Source organism: Brassica napus, unplaced genomic scaffold (assembly GCF_020379485.1).
Source record: "Brassica napus cultivar Da-Ae unplaced genomic scaffold, Da-Ae ScsIHWf_2634;HRSCAF=3386, whole genome shotgun sequence".
NCBI classification, from domain to species: domain Eukaryota; kingdom Viridiplantae; phylum Streptophyta; class Magnoliopsida; order Brassicales; family Brassicaceae; genus Brassica; species Brassica napus.
Genome location: NW_026015934.1, coordinates 154,945 through 173,924, shown reverse-complemented (window position 1 = coordinate 173,924; position 18,980 = coordinate 154,945). Strand labels below are relative to the sequence as shown.

Genomic DNA, 18,980 nt, shown 5'->3' with positions numbered 1-18,980 from the left:
ACATAGATATTTATAATCGTTATGTTACTATAAAAAATTGTAGCAAAAACTAAAATTTCCAAAGAAAAACCCAAAGAACATCAACACTCAACACCAAAATATAGCAAACACAAGTACGTAATTAAATACCATAATATTAACATATTTTAAGATATAATTCCCTTAAGATATATGTGTCCTGAACTCGATAATTCCAAGTATCTCTTATTCTCTTGCATTATTATTTTTAAATCTCTTCAATTTTCTTTGACTGGATCAAGTTAACACCTAAGCAAAGGATGATTGCAAAATAATGAAATATTCATATGGCATAATCATTTCATATAATTAGTTAGAACAAACAAATAAACATCCTATTGAAAAAGCAAGTTTATTTATTGTCGTCCTAGAAAAGGGTAAAATATAAATTTAATTCATTGGTTGCTTGTTAAGAGTTACCATTATCTCCCAAGCAAAATTAATGAGCTAGATAAAATTTGTATCTAAATACAGAAACAAAACGTAAAATTAGGCAAACATGGGGTCCAATTTTCACAGACAAGAAAAACTGAAGGAGTGGGTAAGTACTAAGTATTAACTATTAAGTAATCGTTGTACTAACCATCGTCCAATGAATATACCAACTAGTCTCTTTTTTTTTTTTTTGATCAACATACCAACTAGTCAAATTGAAGGAGTGGGTAAGTATTAAGTAATCGCTGTACTAATCATCGTCCAATGAATATACCAACTAGTCAAATTGATCTATACCAAATCATAACCAAACCAAACTCAACTAAACCAGTTAGACCCGCGTTACAGAATCTGACCCGTGCCTGAAAACGAACTCGGCCCAGGCCCATTAAGAAACAAAGTCCCAAATAACAAAAACAAACGTTTCACCGTCGTTCTGCGCCGCCACTCTCTCTCTCTCGTCGTCGCTCATCACAGGTTAGCTTCGCTTGATAAACCCTAGCTGATGATTCAAAGTTTTCACCTTTATTGCTGATTCGTAACCTCTGCGTTTACAGAAAGAGGTTTTCAGCTGGAAAACAATGGCGGGCTGGCAGAGGAATCTACAGGTGATTCGTCAAGTCGCGAGAAGAGTGAAGAACAGTAACATTTCAACAGCCCATTACTCTTCAACTCGCAATTTAGAATCTCCTTTCTCCAAAGGTGAAACCTTTGTCTTTGCCCATGTTTGAGTTTTTGCTCATTTGAGTTTTAGAGAATGTTGAATCATATCTGAGTCTATGTGTTCTTTATGTATGACTTGTGTAATATCTTTGATTTGTTCTGGTCCATTGTTTTGTTTAGTTGAGTGGGTAATGATAAAGTTTTAATTTTTGTGCTTGTGAAGTAGGTTACTTGCAGAGTCTCCTGAGACCAACCTACTCCTCAACACCACTGCATCAGTATCTACAGCAAGTGGTAATATACTTTGTTCGCTTTACTAGTTGCTACACTATCTCTTTGAGCAGATTGCTTCCATGATTTGCAGATTTATGTTTCCGCAGTTCTGCAATGAAAGTTTTAGCAATGTTCAAGAAATCGGTAGGCGGTGATTAGGCGTTTTATAGGGGATTATTGGTTATGCGGGCGTGTAAACCGATTTTTTTTTAACACTTAAAGCCGATTTTTAGGATTTTGAAATAGGGGAAGTGAGACTGTGTGTCTAGTGGGATGTCAACATATATTGTCTATGTTAATTAGGAGTAAAAAAGATCATATCTTTTTGAATTATGGAACTCTTGTGACAATTAGGAACGTCTACTTTTGGGGTATGAGAATCATGGAGTGTTGTTTAATTGCTTTCAGGGCATTTCTACCTCGAGAACACTTAAGGCTAGTGAAGAGCCTATATCATCACCTTTGTCATCTCCAGCTCTATTAGGTAGTGGCAAAGAAGAAGAGCAGAAGATTATCCCAAAGCGTAAAAAAGTGCAGGCTGTACTCAAAGCCATAAAGCAGGTGTGTGTGTGTGTGTGTGTGTTCTTTGACTCTCAACAGAACTCTCTCTTTCACATGATTTGCTCACCCTTGTTTTGTTTCAGAGTCCTAAGAAGGTCAACCTAGTTGCAGCACTAGTGCGCGGTATGCGTGTTGAAGATGCTCTCATGCAGCTCCAGGTCACAGTTAAACGAGCTTCCCACACTGTGTACCGGGTAATCTCTAAGATCTGAGCTTGAAACAGACAACTCGTTTCATTAGTACCAATGTTCAAGAAATCGCTAGGCGGTAATTAGATGAGATTATTGAATAGGCGGGCGCATAGACCGATTTTTTTAAATGAAAATATCGGTTCGTTGAGGACTGATTTGCCATTAATACTACAGGTTATTCACGCTGCTCGAGCAAATGCTTCTCATAACCATGGACTAGATCCTGACCGTCTCATCATTGGTATGTACTAACTGATTCCTCTGCTTGCTGCATTTAAGGAACGGTTTATTTTATTCTAAGCTTTTGATATGTGATTGCAGCTGAAGCCTTTGTTGGGAAGGGACTCTTCAAGAAGAGGATATCTATCCATGGAAAAGGAAAATGCGGGTTGATGATAAGACCAGAGTGTCGCCTAACTGTCATAGTTAGGGAGATTACTCCTGAGGAAGAAGCTGAGATTGCGAAGCTCAAAGTTCATAACTTCAAGAAGCTAAGCAAGCGGGAGAGGAGGCTTGTCCCCCACAAGCTGATTGAGACAACTCCAATCTGGAACCGTAGAGGCACTAAAGCTAGTCACCGGTCCTCAGAGTTGGTGCCATCTCGCTAGTGTCTTCTTTGTTCCTTGATGGTTTGGTTACAAGGAGAGGCTTGTCTTCTCTATGCGCACCTTCTTTGCTTTTTGGTTTGGTATTGTTCTGGTACTTAATAGGACCGGTTTATTTATTTGCATTTCAATAAAATGTTGTAAGAACAAACCAAATCGTTAGATTTGGACTAAGGTATAATCAGTAGACCTCATTTTCAAATCCAAAACTTTCTCAAATGGTTTGTATTATTCAGAAGAATGCACATAGTTTGGAATCATTTCCCTTGATATTTTGTAAGCAATCTTATTATGCAAAGTTTTGTGTTTCATCCAATATTCTAAAAAATGGTCCAAATCAGTCATAAATAAAACAATTTCTTCACAACAATTTTTTTAAAAAATTGGTATGAACTTAGGTTCCCATCTAAACAATTTTTTTTATAAAATATTATAATTCTCGCTTAGTGATTTGTTAAATAGTAGTTTCACCAATAATATTTTTCTTTTTAAGTGTTTTCACAAATGTTTTGAGTTCTTGTTTCTTTTTTTTTGTCATCATTCTTGTTTCTTATATTTTTGTTTATTTGATTAGAACTCATCTCTCTATATTTTTGTATTATAAATTTATCATGTTTATGTTTTCGAAGTAATATTGATTGTAGTATCTGCACAATAACGATGAAATCGAACGGTCATAAAACCAAGACCAAACCATGACTGATCAAGCAACGTGGCTCAACTTCGTCTCGACTCCTCTCATACTCACGGACACGTGTGGTCAAGCCCAACTTACTTCATATGGGCAACTCTCTCTTGTGCTAAAAACAATGTAATAACAATTTCAAAAGACGGTGGTGAGAGAGAGAGAGTACAAGAAAAGAAAAAAGCAAGAAGATAATTCGACGGCAGAAATGTTTTCAGCTATCGGAAGTTTATTGAGGCTCATCTTCAAGAACTTGGACGTCATCGCTGGGTACATGAATAATAATTTTAACATATAGCCAAAGTTTTAGCAAAAAAATATATATATATAGCCAAAGCTATTTTCTGGTTTAGTTCATTATGTTAATTTGATTCTTTTTGCATGTGCTGTGGTGTGTGCAGACCTATCATTAGCTTGGTTTATCCTCTGTAAGTCTAATAGAACTCTCTCGCTATCTGATTAATTTGCCTATTATTTCAATTAAAACTTTGGTTTATACTTTGATCTAGATACGCATCAGTGAGGGCAATAGAGTCGAGGACCGGTGGAGACGACAAGCAATGGCTCACTTATTGGGCTCTTTATTCACTTATCAAACTCTTTGAGCTTACTTTCTACAGACTCATCGAATGGTAAGTTTATTACACAAATAATCTAATGAGGCTTCCTTGATCTGCAAGGTTCGATCTCTGAAAACAGAGTGAATCATATGTTTGTATATAGTAGGGCTCTAACAAACCTATGATAAATTGATGTCTAGGATCTCACCAACCAATCTTGCTATAGAAAAATGCTTTGATACAAGTTGTGTTGGAGGGTCAGTGATGTTTAGCTTTCGTGGAGTCCAAGTAACGTTCTTTAGGTTTTTGTGCTTACTAATGTTTACATCACAACATTATTTGAGCTAACCATTAAATGGTGGTTCATAGAATCATATATCTACATTCTGTTTGATAAGATATTGTGGATGTTTTAAAACTAACCGCTGGAGTGTGCAAGTTTCTTATTTTATATGGACTAATTAAAGTTTTGAGGTTCATGTTATGATCAGGATTCCGTTATGGCAATATGCCAAGCTAGCCTTAACCTGTTGGTTGGTGTTACCGGGATTGAGCGGCGCTTCTTACCTCTACGAGAACTATGTGCGTTCATTCCTTTTAAGCCCACATAGTGCTAACGTGTGGTACGTACCAGTTAAGAAGGATGATGATGACTTAGCAGCAGCTGCTGGGAAATTTACTCCGGGTGAGCCTACAGAAAAGCATGCTAGCTCGGTATGACTTCTAAACTCTGTCTAAAACAATTTTTTGTGACGTAAATGTTCGATTTGGAAACTCGATGTTTCGTTGATTGTTTCTATTTTTTCAGGTGGATACATCAGCCAAATATGTTGGGGGCTCGGCCTTTGATGATACATATGTATACTAGTAAAGCTACTTGTGGCCCTGTTGTAGCTTAATATCGTTACCCATCTTGGTGTACCGTATACTCTATATTTGCTTTTTTATCTTTGTTTCTCTTGATGAATGTGGTAGATGTGTAAGCAAGCAACGAATAAAATTTCTAACTTCACCAAAAAATATGTATATGTTTCCTTAGTGCATGTTAGTACTTAGCAGAGACACATCCACGTGATGGCGTTATACATTACACAAACTCAGCATTGTGATTTGTGAACTGAGATTAGCTGTAACTCTGTAACGATAACGAACCAAGGAGTTAATGCATCTTGCCGGTGTGACAATATAAAAAATTGTGTCTTTCTTTGGTTTTAAAATATATACATTGTGTGTTGTTCAAAAAAAAAATACATTGTGTTAATAATACATATTAAATGTTTTTGTACTTAACTATAAATAAAAATTATAAAAAAATACAATTGGCTGCACAGTTTTTTTTTGAGAAAAATTAAGATTACCTATATATATGTGAAAGTATTTTATTTTGCAGAGAGTATATAGTTTTTGTTAATTCAACAATAATTTGAGTTTAAACCAAAAAAAAAGTTCTCAGTTCCCTTATCTTAATACAGGAAAAAAAGAAATTATATTCAATACTTCAACGTAAAATAAAATAAAAAGTTGGTTCACGCGAGACATCATAACGACTAAAGTAAGTTTAATTAAAGTCTTTTCTGCCTTTAGCACTTTTTCTCCTTTCTCACGGTTTCATTGGCTCTCCCTCTTTTGCTCTGCTTCAGTTTCTCTTCCCAAAAACAAACTATCGTATTGCATCTGAGTATCCGAGAGAGTTTCTTTTGATTTTAGAGAGGGGCTAAAATGGCGACGAACATTGGTATAATGGATAGTGCTTACTTTGTTGGAAGAAACGAGATTCTTGGTTGGATCAATGACCGTCTTCATCTCAATCTCTCTCGCATTGAAGAGGTATATATATATATATATATATATCTTTTGTTTCTGCATGTGTTTGTTTCAATGTCAGATTTGTTTTCACTTGTGGTGCATTGTCAAATAAAGAGGACGTGCCTTGATAATGTCGGTGGACTATGCAGATTTATTTTGAGATATATTTAGTTTTGAGATTTGTTCTCTCTCATGAATCATGATCTAACTAATCTAGTCGGATGTGTTACTCTCGACACTTTTTCTGATCCTATAACTAGTGAGTGAGGTATTGCAGATTTCTTGGAAGTATATTCGTTTATCTTGGTTCTGTCTGATAATCAAGGTGTTTTTGAGTGTGTTAAGATGCAATCTCTGTATTTTGATGCTTAGCTACTGGAGCAACTCGTATGTCTGCTGTTGAATATTCCGGTTTTTTATATCAGTTTTTGGCTTTATAGAAAAAGTGGTAATTGCAATTTATGTTGTGTAATAATCTACATTTGTCAGCTTGATACTTTTATGCCTTTGATATTCAAAACGCTTCAAGGGTTATTAAGATGTTTTTACTTGTTTGTTTTCAACTGATACACTTGCAAGTAAGCACTGAGACTGTTAATATTTCTTGCTTTTGAGACTGTTTATCTAAGTGGCTTATGGTTGGTAGGCTGCATCGGGTGCTGTTCAATGCCAGATGATGGACATGACCTTTCCAGGGGTTGTGCCTATGCACAAGGTACATTTTATATGCATCTCTTGTTTGCTTCTTTGCAGAGGAATCTAAATCTTCAACTCTCAGGTTAACTTTGATGCAAAGAACGAGTACGAGATGATACAAAACTACAAAGTCATGCAAGAAGTCTTCACCAAATTGAAAATTACAAAGGTAAGTTACATTTGCCTTTGAGATAATGATCATGTGGGCTAATAATGCCTTTAAAATATCTAAATCACTTGCAATATTTTTGTCTTTAATGGGAAAAATACATCAGCCATTGGAAGTCAACAAGCTTGTCAAAGGGAGACCACTAGACAACTTGGAGTTTCTACAATGGCTAAAACGTTTTTGTGATTCCATAAATGGTGGCATTATGAATGAGTGTGGACTCTTTTGCTACCTTAATAATAACTAGAAGTCTTCTTAATGTCACACCACTGGTTTCATCATTTGTAGGAATTATAATCCAGTTGAACGAAGATCAAGAGGTGGTAAAGAGAAAAGTGTAAAGGGGTCTAGTAAGGTCTCAAAGTCCATGCAAACAAACAATATGCATCAGCCTCCTCCAGTCACTACTTCCAACAAAACATTTGGTCCGTCATTTAAACTAGCTTCTTGATCCAGTTTATGACTTTTTCTATATATATTTTTAGAACATTCTAAACTCCTAGGTCCCAAGCAAGCAAAATCACATGCTGTTGGAGGTGGGAGCAACTCATCAGCCGAAGTGCAAGCTCTGTCAAAGGAGGTGACTAATAGTTTTCATTCTTTAAGGTTAATGAGAATAAACCTTTAATATGAAACTTTCTTTGACAATACTAGCTTGAAGATCTCAAGGTCTCGGTTGATCTCTTGGAAAAGGAAAGAGATTTTTACTTCAGTAAGCTCAGGGATGTAGAGATACTTTGTCAGACTCCTGAGCTCGATGATCTTCCAGTAAGTGTCATAGCAATGCTTTTTTGTCTTTATTTCCCTTTGTTTGAACTCAAAAAAATGAAAATGTGAGTATGTATTTGTTGAAACCACGAAATGTGCAGATAGTGGTAGCGGTTAAGAAGATATTATATGCAGCAGATGCTAATGAATCTGCATTAGAAGAAGCTCAAGAGTGCCTAAGCCAGTCTCTAGGGCTTGGGGCTGAGGAAGTAGAACAAGAAGCAGAGACCCAGACTTAAAGTTGTGATTTCTAACAAAATGAAGTTTTCAAAGTAGAGGATAACAATAATCAGCTTGAAAATTTTAATAATAAAAGAACAAATGCTTAACGATTAATTTTTTGTTTGAAACACAAATAGATGCCACATTGAGGCAAAACACAAACTAGTGGTCCTATGTTATTCAAGTTTCCAAGTGCAAGATGCTTTCATTCTTATCAAAAAGAATATAATCAGCGTACGGCTTACCAAACCAGTGGTCCGATGTTAGTCCAACATTAAACTTTCTCAAATCATTCTTTCGAAGATCATAATAGAGAAGGTAATAATTGGAAAACAACTTACAAGGTGCCAATATAACCTCGTCGGTTTGAGTTGTGCCTCGTACCAACAATTTAATGCTCTCATTGAGTAAATGCATCTGACAAGGCTGCAAAACCAGGGACTTCGTCGACCATGCTCCACCATCTTCCAAGACCCATAAGTCCACCTTGCCCATCTGTATAAGATAGGTCTGATCAAAAATAGCTGGCTTTCCTCCATATTCTATAAAGCCGATTGGGTTATCTCGTATTAATCCAGACAACTCCTTAGGTACTTGGATCATATTGAACTGTTCAGATCTAACATCAAAACTGACAAGGACGTAGCAAGACAAACTAACGTAAGCCAAATAATATATAACTCCACTGATGCATAGTCTTCCTATTGTAGGAATGTGAGGTTGACAATCAAACCCAATTCTTTTCCAAAAACCTCCACTTTCTAGTACGTAGACCCAATGCTCCGAGGTTAAACTATTTATACTTGTTAAGAGCGTACTAACAATGCATAATATTTTGTATTGATCAAGAACAGGATCGTGTCCGAAATAGTAGATGATACTCTCATCACAACCTTTGACTTTTTGGGAAAATTTGATGACCGGTCTGACCGGTAAGGTTACACTTTGTCTAGTGGTGGGATTATAGATACACGCTTTTCCGCAAACCATGTACAAAATCAATCCACGAAGAACCACCATATCGTGTCCTCCCATCCCTTGCATGGTCAAATCTAAGTCAAAAGATTCAACACTATTACTAGTCGATGATGATAACGATAGCAGTTGAGACTCACGGGGCTCTGGCAGACCCCAATGGAATCACACATATAGTGGTGCATCAAACTCATGTATAGACAAGGTGGTCGCCTTGGGGATGCGACAGTAACATAAAGGTTGCTAAAATATCGAGAACGGATAAGAAGTGACCATTTCTTTTTTTTTTGGGTAAAATGTTAAATATTATATCAATTTTTCAATTTTGACAGACATTACAATAGACGACTAGTAGCAGAAAATAAACGACAAAATGACACCATAACAAACTACGGACAACACCAAAGACCGAACCTAAGAGCAATACAACACAAGCGATAAAACAGAGTGATAACGAGACAGCCTCAGACCAAACTACTCTAGAACTAAATGAAGAAACCAACCGGTTACCGCGAGCTACCGAGAAAAGGGTGCCCTCAAACCCTGATTGCAACGGCTCCTACAGCTTCCAACTGATACTCCATCGCGAACTAAAGCAAAGAATCCAAGCTCGAGCCCCAAAGTAGGCCTGGTAAAAGAGACCACCGACGGTACGAGGAGAAGCCGAAGTCCGACGATGCCGTCGTTCGATGGTTTGTGCCGAAGAATACCGCCTCCATTGCATTCCACCAAGACCGTATACACCCATCTAACCGGACTCCATATAGAAGTAACGGATCGGAAGACGGACAACCCTCCGGAAGAGACAAAACCAAAGCCATACTTGGTGCCTGTAGTCGAATCATCGCACCAAAAAACCCACTCGAGCTGATGAGGCCCGCAAGCCACAGAGACAATGATGTTGCGATTATTGGAGAAGAGCAAGCAGCAGAGCAGGCCACTTCGCCAACACCACACCATCTGAGGAGAGGAATTAGCAGCAACCAGCAGCAAGAGCCGAAACTAGAGCGAACCAGAGCCACCAAAGACCATCCACGCACAGCCACAGAGAGTCACTGACAGAGAGCCAAAGCACCACCACCAACGAAACCCTGTGCGCCACCACCACTGGAGAACGCAGCGGAGGTTCCTCAAAGAAGCAGAGGAAACCGGCAAGAAACCAGATCCCCAACACCACATGCAGATTCACCCACCACCGGACGAACCAGAAGAAGAACGAAACAATCTCATCAGCGATTTAGCAGGCAATCTAGTCAGAATCTCGATCATGAGATCCCACGGAATCTCCAACACCACCACCAAACAATCTAGTTTATGTCTTCTTCCTCTTCCCATCGCCTTTGACAGCCACTTCTTCCATTGAATAGCTGACATCAGAGATAGAAACTTAACCCTGCCCTACTTAATATTTCTTATGTACAACGAACCACCGAAACTTATATATATATATATATATATCCAAATTCTACTCCATAATCATTTAGGAAAAAGAAACTTTGATATTTTACATTTTTAAAAGAAAGAAAAAGGTATATATATATATTTTATCATATGTGTGTGAGTTGGAGAGACAAGAGCAGAGACTTAGCCCTTAGGATCTATGGCTTGAAGATGTTGTTTTTACGTGGATGGATCAAACCCTAGGATTAGATCCCATCACATTAGCATTACATATTAGGGTAAGAAGTTTGTAACACTTCGACCAATTACATTAATTTATTGTCAGAAGACTGATGAAGGCTATAACCTCGCTGACATGTTAACAAAACCGTCACCAAGGATAAATTTGAAGGTTCTCTGGAGGATGTCAAACAAGGGTGTTTCTGGCTCCTTTTCATTGATCACGTGTTTGTATAACCAAGAGGTGATTTATAATATCCCAATGGCTTGAGATCCTATCCAGTTTAATGAATCAGATATCCTATACAGTTTTTTTTAAATCCTATGCAGTTTCCAAAAACCGCGATTTTCCCAGACACAAGAGACGAGCATAGAGACTCAGGATCCAGGGCTTTAAGATTTTGTATTTTTGTCCCCCTTTTTGACTTGGGTTCGAAGATTTTAAAATTTCTTCTTTATTCCCAACCAAACGAATGAACGATGTTATTTGTCTTGCCATATCCTAACAAAGTGTAGCAAGTCTGACTCAAATAAAAAGCCTTGGTTCATTTGTTTACAAATTTCATTTGGCCTTAACATATTTTGCGATAACTAATATAAAAAGTATGAAGTGGTTCATTTGTTTGGGATATAATAAAATCATGATTCGAGTAACGTTTAGTATTTTTATGGTTCTTTTGTGTGGAAGACCTTTTTATTTGGAGTACTTAATCATTTTTAATGGTTTCAGCTACATTTAAACACAAACTTAAATCAATTAAAATTCTAGTCACAAATATTTGTCAGAAAATATGATTGGCCAATATGATCAAACTAAATGAAGAAAGCTCAAGTTTATAGATTAAAATTTTGGGTATCAGACTAAAAATTGTCTTAAATTCTATCATCTCTGGAGCTACAATTTCTGCCTTACACTTATTTGTGCCCACTTAGTGTATCTTAATCAGTTTTGTATTTCTACGCTTTTTTTATAAAAGATTTGTGTTCAGCATAACATGTAAAACTTTGTTTTCAGCCTCTTTTAAAACTTTCAAATTTTTAGGAGAAATTTTATATTATTTGATTGATAATGCATAATGTGAAAACAAATAGAATATGGCATCTTGTCAATGAAATTAATTGAGATGTCATGTTTTCTTTGTCTTACGCTCACTTAGTTTTTCTTAATCAATCTTGTAATTTAAAAAAAAAAACTTTTGTATTTCCACGTTTTTATAAAGTTTCTATCTCTTCGAATATTTTTGCTGTAAAAGCTTTCTTTTCATCATAACTTAAAAACTTTAAAAAAAAATTAGGTTATAAAAACCTAATTAATGTAACTGAGTAATAAGAAAACAAATAGAACATGACATTCTATCTTTGAGATCGTTGAAATTGTATATTTCAGTTGCTTTACACTAATGTTCACTTAATTTTTAAATCAATCTTGCAATAACTTCTTTTATAAGATATTACATAATAATAATGTGGAAGAATACACATGAACAATAGTATTATAGAGTCATATAATATATAACACCAAATTTTAACCAACAAATTTGAAATTTTACCATAACCAAATTTTGAAGTTTATAAAAGTGGAAACAGTGTACGCGCGGATGAAGCACGAGTTATCCTTTATTCCAAGACAATGCAAAACCGGATGGTAGACTTAATTTTCTTGTAAAATATATCCCATCAATTTTTGCAGTCCATACACGTAGCTGACCACATCGAGGGATAAGTCTTGGTCCTGCTTTGTATACTTGAACGTCATAAGAATACTCCATCTTAGGTCCTTGCCTTAAAATACAGTCCCACTTTGTTAAATTCGGTATCTCATCGTGGAATCTAATGATATATGGAACATCATTGAAGTTTAAGGTTTTTACACCTATATCGTCGTCCCCGGAACGACAATGAAATTGGAGAACTTTACCCGGACCGAGTTGATTATGAATTTCTACTTGATTCTTTTTGCAGGCTTCATTTAGCCCAAAATATGTAGAGGTCACTAATATAAAAAGTACAAAGTAGTTCATTTGTTTGGTATCTAAAACCATGATTTGAGTATCGTTTAGTAATTATAATTCTTTTGTGTGGAAGACCTTTTTATTTGGAGTACCAAATAAAATTCTTTTTGTAAAATGGATTTAGCTAAATTTAAACACAAATATAAACCAAACAAACTTCTTGTCACAAATAGTTTGTCTGAAAATATGATAGGCAAATATGATCAAACCAAATGAAGAAAGCTTAAATTTATAACTCACCATAGAATGATAGAATCCAAACTAAAGTAAAAGCTAAGATATAGTCTTGAAAGTGTAGTGTTTCAAAAGTAAATTTACCTATTGATATACACAAAACAATTGCAACATAAATAAATTTACAACAATGTAAAAAAAGAAGGTAAATTGACAAAACTAGACATCCATCTGAAAATTTCTAGTAATTTCTTTTATCCTCTCCATCTCCTATCCCACCATTTCAGCTATTTGATCTCTGCATTTGTGTGTTTTGAGATTGAGATTATATTCAAGTCGCATAATAGTAAATAGTGATGATGACAAGTGAACTGACATCACTTACTTTTGTTGTTGGTCTATTAAATTGGGCAAATTAGAAATCACTGTGGCCCAATAGTTATTGACTTGTGGGAGGACTCTTAAAACCCAACACATTGACCTAAAGAAAACTTTTTATTATTACTTTAGGAGAAAGAAACAAGGGATGGACAAAACGTTGTGCCAATGGTATACATTCTGAGGTGTACTATCGTCACGTTAGCTTTTCTCCTAATCTTATCTAGCCCACGTTATCAAAAGGAGAGGGTATTTTCGTCTTACTAAACTCCAACACGGAATAGACCCATCAAAGAATTGGTAAAAGGAAATAGAAAAAAAAAAACTATTAGCGGCCGCAAACTCCATAATCAATCTGACATATATATTTTTTTTAAAACAATGTTTTAAATGTTGTTTACGTCTTCTACACGGAGAAAAGGACAACAAAAACTTTATATATATTAAATAAAAATGCAAAAACCGCAGATTACAGTTAAACTAAAGGCGGTTCAAGTTTCCTCTTCTGTAACTCTTTCCTTATATATACACACACTTGGAGCTCAAGTTCTTGTTCTTTCTTATAACTCAAAACACATAAAGAAACGATTCTACGCTAAAGACTATTTTTACCAATGGATTACTCAGAGCAAGAAGAAAGATCAACGATATCTGAATCTGGAAGCTCTAACTCGTACGATCAGCAACAACCCTCTTTCGCCGACGAGCACGGGCTCATGGAGCTGCTTGAAGGCGATAGAGCTTACGATCTTATCTACCGTAACTGTAAATCTGCTCTCGGAGACCAATGCGAGCTTCTCTCGATTCTGAGAAACGGGTTTGGTAACGTTGGATCTCGTGCTAAGCTCAAGGCTTTCCAGGTTTTTCAAGAGGCGGTGGAGATGAAACACGCCGGTGAAGAAGGCGGCGGCAAAGCTAGAGTTAAGTACGGTTGGTGCGCCGTCAAGAAAACAGAGTTGAAGTCGGTTCTTGAATATGGTTTTAGCCAGCCAAGAAACGATGGATGTTATGGCCGTGGATTGTATCTCTCCCCGGATAATGCTCTTCTTGAATGGTAATTTAAATATTATATGTCCAAAACTTATTTTATTTTAGAAGTGACTTAAATCTCCGTGCACTAGACCGTTAAAGTTTTAATTTTGCTTTAAAGATAACTAAAATTTTAATTTTGTTTTACAGTTCTTTAATTTCTCCAATTTTGCTTTAATTGAGTTTTGTTTTATAGTTCTTGATTCAGTGGTCTCACTCACTGTTTGTGTTTCTTGATTTTTAGTTTGAAGGATTCAGCTGCTGAATCAGAAGATGGGATGAGATTCTTGCTGCTTTCGAGAATTATACTTGGAAAATCAGAGATTGTTCCACTAGGCTCGACTCAGTCGTGTCCTAGCTCTCCAGAGTTTGATTCAGGTGTAGATGATTTAGCTTCTCCGAGCAAGTATATTGTGTGGAGCACACACATGAACACACATGTCTTGCCTGAGTTTCTTGTCTGCATCAAAGCTCCATTTAACTTCAACAGTAAGTAAAAAATAAACAAAGCCTTTATTTCTTTTTTCCTCTGTTCTGTTTTTTAGTTTCTGACATGATTTTAACTTTTTTTTCAGGAAGTGTAAAGAGATTGAGATCTCCATGGATGGCGTTTCCTGTACTGATCAAAGCATTATCCAAGTTCCTACCTCCTACTCAAATACTCATCATTCAAAAACACTATAAAGATCAGCAAGTAAGTGTTTTCTTTATTCAACCATTTTTGCTTCTTTTTCAAGCAATTTTCACACATTTTTACTAATTGGTTTCTTTGTGTATAACAACAGAACAGGAGAATCTCAAGGAGTGAACTAATACAGCGAGTAAGACACATAACCGGTGACAAGTTGCTTGTTCATATCATCAAAGCTTTTGGACATAAAGTACAACACTAAAACTTAAGCGCACATGGTTTGTATCTGCTGGGCTAGGATTAAGGCCGGTCCACAGATTAGTCTATAAGGCTAAGCCATGTGTAAAGGTTGAGGAATCTGTTGTTTCTTTCAAGATAGTGACGAATTTTTCTTATAATAGATTACGATTTATTGAAAAATAATAAGATAGAATCTAGTGGCAGCTCAAAAATGTTTCGAGTACCCCGGGACAATTTCGTTGGAGCGATCTAATAGATATTTCGATTTCTGTAACGATTTAGTTCTTTTTATATAGCATCGTTTACACTAAATTGTTTATGAGGCCCGTTCATATGTATTATGAGCCACTTTTTAGAACACTAATACCAAAAGTACAGAAGAGAACTATAGTCCTAATTTACAAAATATCCAATTAAAAAATATTTTTGTCAAGAGGAATATTTATTACTATTCTATAAAAATATACAATTATGCACTTAGAGCATTTTCAATGTACGTCTTTATACTTTTTTCTAAAATAGAAATCAATATTACAGAAGTGGATTTGCTCCAATGTCTCTATAATAAAGTTTTTTTATTCTAGAGAAAAATATAAAAGAATAATATTTTTTGCTTGTATATTTAAATGTAAAAATAACGCATCTCTATATATTTCACTATAAATAAAGAAAATTATAAAAACATACATTAAAACAAATCTATTTCTATAATAAATATTTTATATTTTAGAAAAAAATCTCTTATATACTAATTGAAAAACATTACAACATTATTTTGTAACCACGTGTCACTATGGGAATGAAATTCAGAATTCTTAAAGATATAGGTTGGTCCATCTTAACTTATATTATACTAACTATTAAATTGAGAGATAGTGTACACAAGAATATTCTCGCACTTTCCTTAAATAAAAGCTACAGAAATACCTAATATGATTAACGTATATATGATAATTAATAATTATGAATAATAAATGTTTGTTAATAATTTTTGTATCTTAGCTATTTTTTGTTTTATTTTATATTATTAAAAGATATTAAACAACTACATTAACTATATAATAAAAAAAATTTATATGTTATATTTTAAATTTTTAAAACGATTATAAATTATTAAAAATGTTAAATGTCTCACTAAGCAATAATTAGGGGTTTTATAGGAGAATAGTAATTAGGCGGATGCTTGGACCGATTTTTTTTTTAAATAATCGTTCAAGAAAAATCGTTTTATTAGATTCTATTTGAAGTCTAAACCGATTTTTTAGAACACTGCATTACCTGATCGCCACAAAAGTTATCTAAGAACTTTCGTGTGACAAAGACTTCTCCAGCAGCTTGCTGGTAACTCTTTGGAGCTACCCTTTGAATCAACCTCGTGAAGAAATCAGATACCTAATAGTGTATATAACACACACAATAACAAACAACCAGTAGCTCAGTACACAAATTATTCAGGAAATCTGAGTTTTGAATTTTTAAAAATAAATAAAACATATGTACCTTTGGTAAGGCGAGCATATGAGCTGCCTTGGTCGAAATATCACAATATAAAAGGTACCTTTAGAAAACATGACCATATGTGTTTAGCAGTGTTCTAAAATTTGGTATAGGTAGCACCTAGGCGTCCGCGTAGGTGGCAAATTGAACATAAAATCATATTTTTATAACAACTCTAAACTCCCGATTAATCAATAATTTCACAGAAAACGCCTAGCTATTTCTTAAACATTGGTCTTTAGTATATTCAAGGAACGAAATAGATTAGATTCATAATACCTCTCTGGAGACTTGAAATACCTCTCTGGAGACTTGAAAGGGTTATGGAGACCATGTTTGGGACACTGTGACAAGCTCTCAACAAATGGCTGCAAAATAGAACATAGTACAGACAAAGTTTAAATTGTGACTGGATACAACATTGCAGTAATAAGCTCAAGACTCGCGCACCTGAACTCCTGATTCATCCACTTCAGAGACTTTAATGAAAGGTTCTCCATTGAGAGGATCAAGAAGAGTGTTGTAGTTAGAAGATCCTATCCACTTTCCCTGCACTATTAGATATTAAAAAGAAAAGTATTATCTCAGAACATTCCACATCAGCACTTCAAAGCAAAAAGCTCTGTGAACTAAGTGAACACGTACCAAAGCTCTGTACTTCAGCAGGGTGAGCACCAGATATCACCTCGTCAAAGATCTGTACATTGTTAAGATCCAGAAGAGATGAAATGAGACGTTTTCTGAGGATTCAAGAGAGTGATGTGTTTTGTGAAATTACATAAAATGATATTTTAGATATTTACATATTATTTTCCCTTATTTCATGATTGTTTACTGTTCAACCCCAAAGTTTTAGTTTGTTAGTTATATAACCCTTATGACTCATCATGACTCATGAGAATGATTATTTGTCTTATTCAAAAGAAGAGGGGATCAGTATCCATTAATCTTAATTACTAAGTATTAATTGACCAATTTGTTTTTGGTCTTTACGCTAAACCATTAATTAATTAATAAAATAATAATATGGAAGAAAATAGTTTTTTTTAAAACAAATATCCTTTTTGTCTTATCTCTTTTCTTATACGGTGAAGCAAAGGAAAGAAAAATATCTTCTTTGATTCTCTATTTGCTATTTACTCATATATATTTCTTTTTCATTATCTCTCTCTCCTGATTCACAATTGAAAACTCTAGCTTTTGCTTGATTGTTCTTCATAAAGCTTTTGAATTTCAGGTTAGTCTATCTTTTTATTTCGTTTGAATCCAAACCTTTAGTCTTTCTTGTTTCTCTGATTCATAATTTGCATCAAACTGTAGCCTTTACTGATTGTATAAACGTAGATCTTGATCTCTGCCTTGTGGGTTCACGAAAGTTGAAAACTTTATCAGAAAAAAAGTGTTTGTGGCGTTTTATGAGATTAAAAAAAAATCAGTTATTACTATTGTGAAGAGTTAAACTTGAAAGGTTCGGTCTTTCAGTGCAGTGTTGTTTGTTTTCAAGCAATGGCAACTCCAGCTAGGAAGAGACTCATGTGGGACTTCAAGAGGCTGCAGAAAGATCCTCCCTTGGGGATCAGTGGAGCTCCTCAAGACAACAACATCATGCATTGGAACGCTCTCATCTTTGGGTATTTTCAAATCTTTAACCATTTCTATATCTTTTTGTTTGTCTTTGATATGATTCAAAATCTAAAACGATTCTCTTTCTTTATTGTCTTTTTGCAGACCTGATGACAGTCCATGGGATGGAGGTATAACTCTGTCTTATTTCTTCCACATGTTTTATGAGTTATTTATAACTTATTAGCTAAAGCTCATGTTGTTAATCTGTTATAGGTACCTTCAAGTTGACTCTTCAGTTCACTGAGGATTACCCTAACAAACCACCAGTGGTTCGCTTTGTTTCTCGGATGTTTCATCCAAATAGTAAGTTCAATTACTCACTTGAACTACTAATAGCTTACTAGATTTTGACTCGTGCTTTAAATATCGTGTGGTGAAACTTTAATAAAAGACACATCAAATATTTTGTTAGAGATGTTCAAATGGATAAACCAGTCCTATTTAAACCCGTCTCATTTAAGATATTTTGTTAGAGATAGTATTTGATGACCAAAACATGAGTTATTGATTTGATGTTTGAACTTTGGTGCAGTTTATGCTGATGGAAGCATTTGTTTGGATATATTACAAAACCAATGGAGTCCCATATATGATGTCTCAGCGATCCTCACATCAATTCAGGTTTTTCGACAATATGAATCCTCCATTGCATTGTAGGCTTATGCATAAACTAACTAATATATTGTTTTTGGCTTTTTGCTTACAGTCTCTGCTTTGTGATCCAAATCCTAACTCGCCGGCAAACTCTGAAGCTGCAAGGTTGTTCAGTGAGAACAAACGAGAGTACAACAGGAAAGTTATGGAGATTGTGGAGCAGAGCTATGCTTAATAATAATATAATGTAACTATGTACTGCCTGTTGAGTTATTGGAGATTGAATATATTTATCTTATAAGTTTCAGAATTGAGTTTTTTACACATTTCAACTTGAACAAAAAACAGTAGATCCAAAGAACTTCTAGTTATGCCCTGTGAGATGGTTTCACTCTCCTCTTCCTCCTTGTGTTGCTTCCAATGACAATGACAAGGAACTTTAAAATGTGACGACCCATTAATGTTTCTCAAAGTTGGTCTTTGTTTGGGCTCGGTCCAATAGTCTGAAAACACTCATCATCTTACAATCGAAACTATAGTTTAATAGATAAG

At 35.1% G+C, this 18,980-nt stretch overlaps 7 protein-coding genes across 9 annotated transcripts; 5 read left to right on the top strand and 2 right to left on the bottom strand.

Annotated features, from left to right (window-relative positions):
* The first annotated feature begins 781 nt into the window (after window positions 1-781).
* On the top strand, window positions 782-2,965 carry LOC106405532 (50S ribosomal protein L22-like). 2 transcript variants are annotated; one of them, XM_013846059.2, is made up of 7 exons: window positions 782-930; window positions 1,011-1,155; window positions 1,343-1,410; window positions 1,798-1,950; window positions 2,034-2,144; window positions 2,316-2,382; window positions 2,463-2,965. In XM_013846059.2, the coding sequence occupies exons 2-7, from the start codon at window positions 1,035-1,037 to the stop codon at window positions 2,747-2,749; spliced, it is 807 nt and encodes a 268-aa protein (XP_013701513.1). In that variant the 5' UTR covers window positions 782-930; window positions 1,011-1,034; the 3' UTR covers window positions 2,750-2,965. The 2 variants fall into 2 exon arrangements, with proteins under 2 accessions (XP_013701513.1, XP_013701506.1); XM_013846052.2 differs by having other exon boundaries at window positions 1,340-1,410.
* Window positions 2,966-3,542: 577 nt separating this feature from the next.
* Window positions 3,543-5,011, top strand: LOC106426000 (HVA22-like protein b). Its single transcript, XM_013866719.3, has 5 exons — window positions 3,543-3,701; window positions 3,833-3,859; window positions 3,941-4,063; window positions 4,483-4,705; window positions 4,800-5,011. The coding sequence occupies exons 1-5, from the start codon at window positions 3,640-3,642 to the stop codon at window positions 4,857-4,859; spliced, it is 495 nt and encodes a 164-aa protein (XP_013722173.1). The 5' UTR covers window positions 3,543-3,639; the 3' UTR covers window positions 4,860-5,011.
* A 529-nt stretch (window positions 5,012-5,540) lies between these two features.
* LOC106405523 (microtubule-associated protein RP/EB family member 1B) lies at window positions 5,541-7,766 on the top strand. The gene is made up of 8 exons (XM_013846046.3): window positions 5,541-5,818; window positions 6,444-6,512; window positions 6,576-6,662; window positions 6,769-6,875; window positions 6,951-7,087; window positions 7,166-7,242; window positions 7,317-7,430; window positions 7,532-7,766. The coding sequence occupies exons 1-8, from the start codon at window positions 5,711-5,713 to the stop codon at window positions 7,667-7,669; spliced, it is 837 nt and encodes a 278-aa protein (XP_013701500.1). The 5' UTR covers window positions 5,541-5,710; the 3' UTR covers window positions 7,670-7,766.
* Window positions 7,767-7,832: 66 nt separating this feature from the next.
* Window positions 7,833-8,790, bottom strand: LOC106415599 (F-box protein At5g62510-like). The gene has a single exon (XM_048773790.1). The coding sequence runs from the start codon at window positions 8,694-8,696 to the stop codon at window positions 7,833-7,835; it is 864 nt and encodes a 287-aa protein (XP_048629747.1). The 5' UTR covers window positions 8,697-8,790.
* Window positions 8,791-13,291: 4,501 nt separating this feature from the next.
* LOC106369011 (probable inactive poly [ADP-ribose] polymerase SRO5) lies at window positions 13,292-15,023 on the top strand. Its single transcript, XM_013809107.3, has 4 exons — window positions 13,292-13,865; window positions 14,085-14,329; window positions 14,416-14,534; window positions 14,626-15,023. Exons 1-4 carry the CDS (start codon window positions 13,426-13,428, stop codon window positions 14,731-14,733), a joined length of 912 nt encoding a protein of 303 aa, XP_013664561.2. The 5' UTR covers window positions 13,292-13,425; the 3' UTR covers window positions 14,734-15,023.
* LOC106363806 (delta-1-pyrroline-5-carboxylate dehydrogenase 12A1, mitochondrial-like) lies at window positions 14,838-17,104 on the bottom strand. Its single transcript, XM_048773766.1, has 6 exons — window positions 17,091-17,104; window positions 16,854-16,948; window positions 16,659-16,762; window positions 16,509-16,576; window positions 16,212-16,269; window positions 14,838-16,103 (listed from the first exon to the last, which is right to left on the bottom strand). The coding sequence occupies exons 1-6, from the start codon at window positions 17,102-17,104 to the stop codon at window positions 15,960-15,962; spliced, it is 483 nt and encodes a 160-aa protein (XP_048629723.1). The 3' UTR covers window positions 14,838-15,959.
* Window positions 17,105-17,261: 157 nt separating this feature from the next.
* Window positions 17,262-18,754, top strand: LOC106405486 (ubiquitin-conjugating enzyme E2 3). 2 transcript variants are annotated; one of them, XM_013846011.3, is made up of 6 exons: window positions 17,262-17,445; window positions 17,691-17,839; window positions 17,937-17,962; window positions 18,048-18,137; window positions 18,367-18,455; window positions 18,541-18,754. In XM_013846011.3, exons 2-6 carry the CDS (start codon window positions 17,715-17,717, stop codon window positions 18,661-18,663), a joined length of 453 nt encoding a protein of 150 aa, XP_013701465.1. In that variant the 5' UTR covers window positions 17,262-17,445; window positions 17,691-17,714; the 3' UTR covers window positions 18,664-18,754. The 2 variants fall into 2 exon arrangements, with proteins under 2 accessions (XP_013701465.1, XP_013701471.1); XM_013846017.3 differs by having other exon boundaries at window positions 17,269-17,445; window positions 17,696-17,839.
* The last annotated feature ends 226 nt before the right edge of the window (window positions 18,755-18,980 follow it).

Coding starts and splice junctions, on each gene's coding strand:
- LOC106405532 (XM_013846052.2), top strand. CDS start 1,035: ATGGCGGGCTGGCAGAGGAATCTACAGGTGATTCGTCAAGTCGCGAGA. Junction 1,411..1,797: donor ATCAGTATCTACAGCAAGTG/GTAATATACTTT, acceptor AATTGCTTTCAG/GGCATTTCTACCTCGAGAAC. Junction 2,383..2,462: donor TCCTGACCGTCTCATCATTG/GTATGTACTAAC, acceptor ATGTGATTGCAG/CTGAAGCCTTTGTTGGGAAG.
- LOC106426000 (XM_013866719.3), top strand. CDS start 3,640: ATGTTTTCAGCTATCGGAAGTTTATTGAGGCTCATCTTCAAGAACTTG. Junction 3,702..3,832: donor AACTTGGACGTCATCGCTGG/GTACATGAATAA, acceptor TGGTGTGTGCAG/ACCTATCATTAGCTTGGTTT. Junction 4,706..4,799: donor CAGAAAAGCATGCTAGCTCG/GTATGACTTCTA, acceptor CTATTTTTTCAG/GTGGATACATCAGCCAAATA.
- LOC106405523 (XM_013846046.3), top strand. CDS start 5,711: ATGGCGACGAACATTGGTATAATGGATAGTGCTTACTTTGTTGGAAGA. Junction 6,876..6,950: donor AATGGTGGCATTATGAATGA/GTGTGGACTCTT, acceptor CATCATTTGTAG/GAATTATAATCCAGTTGAAC. Junction 7,088..7,165: donor TACTTCCAACAAAACATTTG/GTCCGTCATTTA, acceptor CTAAACTCCTAG/GTCCCAAGCAAGCAAAATCA.
- LOC106415599 (XM_048773790.1), bottom strand. CDS start 8,696: ATGCAAGGGATGGGAGGACACGATATGGTGGTTCTTCGTGGATTGATT.
- LOC106369011 (XM_013809107.3), top strand. CDS start 13,426: ATGGATTACTCAGAGCAAGAAGAAAGATCAACGATATCTGAATCTGGA. Junction 13,866..14,084: donor GATAATGCTCTTCTTGAATG/GTAATTTAAATA, acceptor CTTGATTTTTAG/TTTGAAGGATTCAGCTGCTG. Junction 14,535..14,625: donor AACACTATAAAGATCAGCAA/GTAAGTGTTTTC, acceptor GTATAACAACAG/AACAGGAGAATCTCAAGGAG.
- LOC106363806 (XM_048773766.1), bottom strand. Junction 16,577..16,658: donor TGGATGAATCAGGAGTTCAG/GTGCGCGAGTCT, acceptor TCTATTTTGCAG/CCATTTGTTGAGAGCTTGTC. Junction 16,104..16,211: donor ATATGCTCGCCTTACCAAAG/GTACATATGTTT, acceptor ATACACTATTAG/GTATCTGATTTCTTCACGAG.
- LOC106405486 (XM_013846011.3), top strand. CDS start 17,715: ATGGCAACTCCAGCTAGGAAGAGACTCATGTGGGACTTCAAGAGGCTG. Junction 17,963..18,047: donor TGACAGTCCATGGGATGGAG/GTATAACTCTGT, acceptor AATCTGTTATAG/GTACCTTCAAGTTGACTCTT. Junction 18,456..18,540: donor CGATCCTCACATCAATTCAG/GTTTTTCGACAA, acceptor TTTTGCTTACAG/TCTCTGCTTTGTGATCCAAA.